The 10,093-nt window shown below is 41.4% G+C and overlaps 1 protein-coding gene across 1 annotated transcript; it reads left to right on the forward strand.

The window, feature by feature from the left end:
• The first annotated feature begins 5,906 nt into the window (after window positions 1–5,906).
• LOC123764675 (alpha-2B adrenergic receptor) lies at window positions 5,907–8,112 on the forward strand. Its single transcript, XM_045752649.2, has one exon. It carries the CDS (start codon window positions 5,907–5,909, stop codon window positions 7,026–7,028), a length of 1,122 nt encoding a protein of 373 aa, XP_045608605.1. The 3' UTR covers window positions 7,029–8,112.
• Window positions 8,113–10,093: the final 1,981 nt, after the last annotated feature.

A 10,093-nucleotide genomic window follows, 5' to 3' on the forward strand; every position in this document is an offset into this window, starting at 1 on the left:
CGTCACCCTTAAACTCCAGCTGTGTACCATACTCTGAGTGTATACTTCCAATATACAATCTACTCCTTGATATTAAAGGACTGAAGTACGAGGGACAAACTGATTCGAATAAACCTCACATAACTCTTACGAAAATTGAATGGAAACTTGATTAAGATGTACATGATACTAAAGCCTGTCGATAAATTGATCAGGATAGAATGTTTAGACGGACGTGCGTGAAAGCTAGACCAGCAGATGAGCCACAAAGATACGATGATGTACTTCCTTTGCAAATGACAATATTTGTAGTATAAGTAGTTTAAAAGTAAATATGATAATTAATAAGAAAATATCGAATCATTACACTAGACGACCGACAGTCAAATTGGCTGTGGCTCCAGGAGGTGTAGCATTATATCTATTGAATAAAGAGAAAAGTAATTTTTCAAGATTAAGAAATGGTTCGTCATGTCAAGCCAGAAAGAGAGAGAGACAGACAGAGAGAGAGAGAGAGAGAGAGAGAGAGAGACAGATAGAGAGAGAGAGAATGACAATTTTGACACCTGTTCAAAGTTGTTTACACCTGACAACATCAGTCTTAAGATATTTATGGCTGTGAATATATTACAGTTTACTTTCAGTCGTTTGACTATTCCATTATTCATTATTTCTGAATCATCTAATTTACGCACATCATGACATCTTTCATCTTGCACACCCCTACCTATCTCAACTTGCTGCAACAGCCAATTTGATTGATGATTGTAATGTGTAACCGCCCCTACGGACTGTACCCAGTGACACACTATCCTGGCTCTCTCTCTCTCTCTCACACACTCTCTCTCTCTACCCCCACCTAACCTCTACACTAGACTCCCATTCCTCCTGGTTCTTTATTCTTTATTTTTATATTTTGTAACAAAAAAAATCTTCCCCAGCACCATAACCTGACATTCTTGTTTGAGGATTATGTAAATATAGGAGTCTGCGGAGCCATTTACATACAAAGGAGCAACGCCTGTTATTAAAACACACACAAAAAATATTTTATGTGGAAACTTTGCTTGAAAATAGAAAATCTTTTACTATTCTTAGTTATTATTATAACTGTATATACTAACATATGTAGACATATTTATATGCATATATTCACATGTATTATGAAATTATTTTTGTCTTTCTCAAGTAGACAAATGCAGTAACAGGTATCGTTCAGATTAGAAGCTATACGCTGCTTCAGTTCTTTTATCAAGTGAAAATTTTCAAGGATTATTTTGAGTTGTCCTCTTTTTTTTAATCTTACGTGATTGTATACCCCACAACAGCTCATCCTCCTCTTTAGTTAGTACCTATAGTAACGATATAGGTACGTAATATAGGTATTATAATATAGTGGAGAGGGGGGACCTGCTGCCTGGGTAACAGCTTCTCCCCCGAATCAACCTACCCTTGGCTTTGCGCCCTGGTGAGGCCACTCCAGACCAGGCCGACATCAGAGCCCAACTCCATAGTCTCCTGAGACTGATGAATGCCTACTACGTAATATAGTACATATTTGACTTAGTGGACAGTTAGAAAGCAGAACTCGTTACTATTTAATTTGGACAAACCAGAAAAAGTATTGTATTTATGTTGCAAAGACAAAATAAACTAACCTAAGGCCTAATATAGTACATATATATGAGCTATACTAGGAATATTTACGTTTGTTTTATAGCTTTATTTTTTTCGGACTTTTATAAATTAAATAGTACTAAATTCTACTATCTAATTCCCTTTTACTTCAATGTTTGTACTATCGGGCACATAGTTATAAAAATTAATATATAAACAGAAGGATAGGTTGACTACAACTATAAAAACTTACTCACTCTGTTTTAATATATTCACTTCATATTAAGGACACAGTGTCAGACTAATCATTGGAAAAACATTTAATATTTTTTATAAAAAAAAAAAACTATACATAAGAATTGTTATAGCATAAAAACCGTTGAATAGTTGTTGCTTAAAATGCATATTTAATAAAGTCACTGATATGCACAGTGACGTATGTACATTACCACAATTATCACGTCTAATTCATTATTTTGTCAATTAAGATATGATGAAGAACAGGACAAATTGCAGAGCTCTAGGCACCTCATTATACCGTCAGGTTCGAAGGGTCTAATGACTTTGACATTCAGTAACGTCCAGTCATTATATCCTTCAGTCCTGCCGACATGTTGAGCTGCTTAGAACTTTGTAATCTATCCACCCCCATGTTCTTGAGGAGTTTTGCAATCTATCCACCCCCATGTTCTTGAGGAAATGCTCACCGAGAGGAAATGTTTATTTTTTAATATATATAATATATATATTTTATATTTAATATAAAGAAAATACTTTTAAATATTAGTCCAGGATGGTTCAAATTGGTTTTATTTTTGGCTGCAACGATTGCTTCAGATATATATATATATATATATAACTGAAAACTCACACCCCAGAAGTGACTCGAACCCATACTCCCAGAAGCAACACAACTGGTATGTACAAGACGCCTTAATCCACTTGACCATCACGACCGGACATAATGAGGTGATAGCCGAGGCTATTTGAACCACCCCACCGCCGGCACTCGGATAGTTATCTTGGGCATAGCATTTTACCAAATCACCTCATTCTTTGGGGCAACACGTGAGGAACACAAATGCGAACAAGCCTGAATGGTCCCCAGGACATATGCAACTGAAAACTCACACCCCAGAAGTGACTCGAACCCATACTCCCAGAAGCAACACAACTGGTATGTACAAGACGCCTTAATCCACTTGACCATCACGACCGGACATAATGAGGTGATAGCCGAGGCTATTTGAACCACCCCACCGCCGGCACTCGGATAGTTATCTTGGGCATAGCATTTTACCAAATCACCTCATTCTTTGGGGCAACACGTGAGGAACACAAATGCGAACAAGCCTGAATGGTCCCCAGGACATATGCAACTGAAAACTCACACCCCAGAAGTGACTCGAACCCATACTCCCAGAAGCAACACAACTGGTATGTACAAGACGCCTTCATCCACTTGACCATCACGACCGGACATAATGAGGTGATAGCCGAGGCTATTTGAACCACCCCACCGCCGGCACTCGGATAGTTATCTTGGGCATAGCATTTTACCAAATCACCTCATTCTTTGGGGCAACACGTGAGGAACACAAATGCGAACAAGCCTGAATGGTCCCCAGGACATATGCAACTGAAAACTCACACCCCAGAAGTGACTCGAACCCATACTCCCAGAAGCAACACAACTGGTATGTACAAGACGCCTTAATCCACTTGACCATCACGACCGGACATAATGAGGTGATAGCCGAGGCTATTTGAACCACCCCACCGCCGGCACTCGGATAGTTATCTTGGGCATAGCATTTTACCAAATCACCTCATTCTTTGTTGCCCCAAAGAATGAGGTGATTTGGTAAAATGCTATGCCCAAGATAACTATCCGAGTGCCGGCGGTGGGGTGGTTCAAATAGCCTCGGCTATCACCTCATTATGTCCGGTCGTGATGGTCAAGTGGATTAAGGCGTCTTGTACATACCAGTTGTGTTGCTTCTGGGAGTATGGGTTCGAGTCACTTCTGGGGTGTGAGTTTTCAGTTGCATATGTCCTGGGGACCATTCAGGCTTGTTCGCATTTGTGTTCCTCACGTGTTGCCCCAAAGAATGAGGTGATTTGGTAAAATGCTATGCCCAAGATAACTATCCGAGTGCCGGCGGTGGGGTGGTTCAAATAGCCTCGGCTATCACCTCATTATGTCCGGTCGTGATGGTCAAGTGGATTAAGGCGTCTTGTACATACCAGTTGTGTTGCTTCTGGGAGTATGGGTTCGAGTCACTTCTGGGGTGTGAGTTTTCAGTTGCATATGTCCTGGGGACCATTCAGGCTTGTTCGCATTTGTGTTCCTCACGTGTTGCCCCAAAGAATGAGGTGATTTGGTAAAATGCTATGCCCAAGATAACTATCCGAGTGCCGGCGGTGGGGTGGTTCAAATAGCCTCGGCTATCACCTCATTATGTCCGGTCGTGATGGTCAAGTGGATTAAGGCGTCTTGTACATACCAGTTGTGTTGCTTCTGGGAGTATGGGTTCGAGTCACTTCTGGGGTGTGAGTTTTCAGTTGCATATGTCCTGGGGACCATTCAGGCTTGTTCGCATTTGTGTTCCTCACGTGTTGCCCCAAAGAATGAGGTGATTTGGTAAAATGCTATGCCCAAGATAACTATCCGAGTGCCGGCGGTGGGGTGGTTCAAATAGCCTCGGCTATCACCTCATTATGTCCGGTCGTGATGGTCAAGTGGATTAAGGCGTCTTGTACATACCAGTTGTGTTGCTTCTGGGAGTATGGGTTCGAGTCACTTCTGGGGTGTGAGTTTTCAGTTGCATATGTCCTGGGGACCATTCAGGCTTGTTCGCATTTGTGTTCCTCACGTGTTGCCCCAAAGAATGAGGTGATTTGGTAAAATGCTATGCCCAAGATAACTATCCGAGTGCCGGCGGTGGGGTGGTTCAAATAGCCTCGGCTATCACCTCATTATGTCCGGTCGTGATGGTCAAGTGGATTAAGGCGTCTTGTACATACCAGTTGTGTTGCTTCTGGGAGTATGGGTTCGAGTCACTTCTGGGGTGTGAGTTTTCAGTTGCATATGTCCTGGGGACCATTCAGGCTTGTTCGCATTTGTGTTCCTCACGTGTTGCCCCAAAGAATGAGGTGATTTGGTAAAATGCTATGCCCAAGATAACTATCCGAGTGCCGGCGGTGGGGTGGTTCAAATAGCCTCGGCTATCACCTCATTATGTCCGGTCGTGATGGTCAAGTGGATTAAGGCGTCTTGTACATACCAGTTGTGTTGCTTCTGGGAGTATGGGTTCGAGTCACTTCTGGGGTGTGAGTTTTCAGTTGCATATGTCCTGGGGACCATTCAGGCTTGTTCGCATTTGTGTTCCTCACGTGTTGCCCCAAAGAATGAGGTGATTTGGTAAAATGCTATGCCCAAGATAACTATCCGAGTGCCGGCGGTGGGGTGGTTCAAATAGCCTCGGCTATCACCTCATTATGTCCGGTCGTGATGGTCAAGTGGATTAAGGCGTCTTGTACATACCAGTTGTGTTGCTTCTGGGAGTATGGGTTCGAGTCACTTCTGGGGTGTGAGTTTTCAGTTGCATATGTCCTGGGGACCATTCAGGCTTGTTCGCATTTGTGTTCCTCACGTGTTGCCCCAAAGAATGAGGTGATTTGGTAAAATGCTATGCCCAAGATAACTATCCGAGTGCCGGCGGTGGGGTGGTTCAAATAGCCTCGGCTATCACCTCATTATGTCCGGTCGTGATGGTCAAGTGGATTAAGGCGTCTTGTACATACCAGTTGTGTTGCTTCTGGGAGTATGGGTTCGAGTCACTTCTGGGGTGTGAGTTTTCATTTGCATATGTCCTGGGGACCATTCAGGCTTGTTCGCATATATATATATATATATATATATATATATATATATATATATATATATATATATATATATATATATATATATATATATATATATATATATATTTTAACCAATGCATGTAAAAATCTAGTTCAAATTCAATTAAACATGTAAAACTTAGCAAACTAATCTAACTTAATAATACCGATGCCTCAGTATTCCCTAACATAGATAAAACTAGGCCTATAGTTAATAATTCATAGTCAATTTTATTCATTTCGATAATTATATTTTAAAATATGCAAAATAGCTCTGGCTGTTAGGCCAGAGCTATTTTGAGCCAAACCCTGCATAATAAGCTTAACAGTGCGGGTCTGATTATTAGACATAACACGTGTATAGTATACATACATTCCCACTAAATTTATATTTTTGTATAACCATGTATCACGGCTCTAATATACATTTATCTCGACAGGTTTCGGACGACTTGGGCTACGTGATCTACTCGGCCCTTGGGAGCTTCTACATTCCAAGCTGCATCATGATTTTCGTCTACATTCGAATCTACTACGCGGCCAAGGCCCGGGCGCGGAGAGGCGTGCCAAAGAAAAAGCCCACACCATCAGGAGCCACCAGACAGCCGATGAACAAACCGGCCAAAAAACATCACAGCAATAAAATGCCAGGTAACCCCCCAAACACCTCTACCACCAGTTTCTCTAAGCCCCCAACGCCCACTCCCGCGCTCACCGCTGACGACTCCAGAAACGGATCCAATGAGCGGACGGGACTGCTCAATAAGAAAGTGCTCATTTGTGACGTGCGTGTCCACGAGGAGATGCCATCCTCCCGGTGTGTCACGCCCACGGAGAATCCAGAGGACACGCCCTTGCGGACTGTGAGTGAGCAAGTGGACGCGGATCATAGGAATCACAACACCAAGAGCGAGAATGGGCTGTATATAGGTCCTCTTGGCTCCGACAACCCGGACCTTACGATTGGGTTGCCGACAGTACCTACGGTGCCCCCGCCCACGCCCATGAGAGAGACCAACGTAACGCTGGCGTCGCCGGCGGGTTCCTTGCGGCGTGGAGTACCGCCATCTGGTATGGACGGAGATCAGATGAGCGATATTGATCCTTCGTCGTCAGATTCGGGAGTTGTGACACGCTGTTCTGTGGTAAAGCCCTTGAAGCTTCGTTTCTGCCACCCTCTTCTGGGCAAAAAGCTCACAAAACCCAAGAGAGAGCTCATAGATATGGGCAGAGTCTCAACGCCGAAGGCTCGAGATCCCGAGAAAGAGAAGAGGAGACTGGCCCGCAAGAAGGAGAAGAGAGCCACGCTCATCCTTGGCCTCATAATGGGTTCCTTCATAGCCTGTTGGTTTCCCTTCTTTTTCATGTACATCTTGGGGCCACTTTGTCCTGCTTGCTACATCCCTGGATACGCCTTCGATCTGGCCTTCTGGCTCGGGTATATGAACTCTGCCTTCAACCCAGTCATTTACACAATCTTCAATAAAGATTTCAGGCGTGCGTTTAGAAAGATTCTCTTCAAATAGGCAGTTCATCATTATTATCTCTTAAGAAATTACATTTCTGAAGTATTGCTCATTCATGTTATACACACACAATAATGACTGCTGGCAATTGTGGTGACTTGACTCGGTGATATAACAGAAATTACGTCTCAAAAGATAATTTATTCCACACGCCAGACTGAAAACCTTTTTAGACGTATGAAAAACAATTTTTTTTTTCATTCCATGCATAAGAGCAAATTATTTTTAAGTTTCCGATTAAATAACATGACGAAAAAAAAATCAATTTTGTCGCCATGAAAACGGGAAGTGGACCAATGGGAGACTCCATGGGATCAATCACTGTGCTTTTAGACGAGTCCTGAGTGCTTGGAGTGAGGAGGGCGTGCTGCTCCCTCCTCCTGTGGAGGAATGGACCTCCTGTGGAGGATTGGCCTCCTGTGGAGGAATGGGCCTCCACCCCCTGCAGGAACAACCACCCTCCCCCACTTGGCCTGCACCATCACTCCTGCCTCAGAATCACAATTACAAACCCCCTTGTGTGACCTGTGAGTGCTATGGTTAGGTTGTATACACAATACGCTTGAACACAGAAAAATATCTTACTGTTTTGATTTCGTAAGTGTTGTAAACTACGGTATTGTAATAGCTTTTTATGAACATGTAAACCGCCATTTTCTGCATGGCGATATCATGGATTTGTATTTACAAACAAGAAAACACGTGTGTGACTATATTTATATATAAATATAATATATATATATATAAATATAAATAGAGGGAAAACTTGCCTTATAACTTTAATCAGCAAACAGATGTTTAACCATATGGGAAATACTTAAAATATTCCTATAGACTCCAGAAAGTCACTACTGTTCATGATCATACACCTTTTATTAACAATACACAGTAGTCAAACAGTAACTAGATTAGGTTAAGTTGTATATTAAGTAATGTTAAGTTGGTTCGCTAAATTAGTAATGGTACCTTTTATAAACTTAATGTATTCTGCTCAAATATATATATATATATGTGTTTGTGTGTTTACCAACACAACAGATTATTTCGTTCATTTAAACACACATATTTGGCAGTTGTCCCTATTTGGCTTGACTATATTATATATATATATATATATATATATATGTATATATATATATATATATATATATATATATATATATATATATATATATATATATATATATATATATACACGGGGGTATATTATTAACTGTTAATATCTACTGATTTTGGTAGGTAGACAGTAGTAGATTTTTGAGCATTTTGGACATCTACGTCTGGGTCCTAAGTGTTGTACCCCATATAGTTTCATCAACGAAAGTGAGCCATGGTAAGTGACGATGGTGTAAGTTATTGTAAACACCAATTAGAACCGTTATTTGATAATTACCATCGAATACTAACTTGCTTGTAGCTTCCCGAGAAATGCAAAGATCGGCATCGTAGTTGTAACGATGAATACCGTGATGACTCTCCTGATGAGGCTTGGTGTATGTGTTCCTCGTGACGAGGTTGGTAATGTGCCTCAGTGGTAGTTATCATGGTCATTCCTCTGGTATTTTGTGGTAGCCGCAAAACATCTAGAGTTGGATTCATCGCTGCTGTAGAATGTGTGTTTAGTGCAAAGAGTAGATCTTGAAATGTATTTGATTGAGAATTTCGAATATTTATGTACACAATTCTGATTCAAAATGCTGCATGGAATGACTCAAATGTATACATTCTGGAAATTAAGCATTTGATAAACTAGCAATGAAATCATTTAGCAAAGAAAATACTATATATATTTGTTGGCTAAATTGGAATTCTTGTACCCGCTTGTTAAGCTTCATTGCAAGTGTGATCTTGAAAACAAATGCCGGTGCAAGAGTCATCCATTCAGCATTGTTGAATTATGTGACTATTTGTAGGTAAGAACTGAATGTGTCTTGCAGTCAAAAGTGTGCTGGATGTCTTAAGATCACTCCTTAAGAGGAATAGCATTTAAGCTCTCCTTATAATCCAAAACGCTATTGTATATAAGTCATTCCTTCACGGAAATTTCAATGTTGCATATCACATCATATCCGCTGGCATATGTCATTTATAGAAGGGGGTATTTTCCAATTATGTTAATGACATTAATTCGGGTTATACAAACCCGAATTATATTATTCATAATGAGCGCAAATCACCTCCACCATTGCTCTTAGTACTAACACCACCATCACCACTCACTACTGTCGGTCACTACAACCATTAAGTCGTTTCGATAATCATAACACCCCATTCTTCTCCTCAAAGTGGCCTCTATTACACACTTTACCATTAACAAAGTACCTGCAATATAAGTCATCGCTGTTATCAATATCACCCTCAGCACCTGGATTGTTTATTGTTGCAATCGTCCTCATCAGCGTTATCATCATTGTTAACGTCATGTTTTATCATGGTTCGCATTATCCATATCATTGTCATCATATCACAGTTGTCATTATTATTACCATTTATCATTTTCATCGTCACTGTTACTAGATATCATTCATAACACAGTCGAACTGTGTTGTAGCCTAGCCGCAACTGCCAGTACGTTCATTATTGAGTATTAGTCGTTCAGGGAACACGTTCAGTATATTTTTGATCAGCACAGGTTGCATTTCATAAATCTTAACCCAGACTTTTCTGGTGCGACCAGAAAAGTCGCACCAGACTTTTTTTTCCTGATTTACGAACGTAAGAATAAACGGAATACATACAGATCTCGTCGTAGACCCGTAACTCTTATCTTGAGGTTATCTTGAGATGATTTCGAGGCTTTAGTGTCCCCGAGGCCCGGTCCTCGACCAGGCCTCCACCCCCAGGAAGCAGCCTGTGACAGCTGACTAACACCCAGGTACCTATTTTACTGCTAGGTAACAGGGGCATAGGGTGAAAGAAACTCTGCCCATTGTTTCTCGCCGGTGCCTGGGATCGAACCCAGGACCACAGGATCACAAGTCCCGCGTGCTGTCCGCTCGGCCGACCGGCTCCCATCTTGATCATACTCTTATCTTGATCACGGAGGGTTCGTAGTTACTAAACAG

Source organism: Procambarus clarkii, chromosome 48 (genome assembly GCF_040958095.1).
Source record: "Procambarus clarkii isolate CNS0578487 chromosome 48, FALCON_Pclarkii_2.0, whole genome shotgun sequence".
In the NCBI taxonomy this organism is placed as follows: Eukaryota; Metazoa; Arthropoda; class Malacostraca; order Decapoda; family Cambaridae; genus Procambarus; species Procambarus clarkii.

Bases quoted from the DNA above. Each gene is read 5' to 3' on its own strand.
- LOC123764675 (XM_045752649.2), top strand. From the start codon at position 5,907: ATGTATCACGGCTCTAATATACATTTATCTCGACAGGTTTCGGACGAC.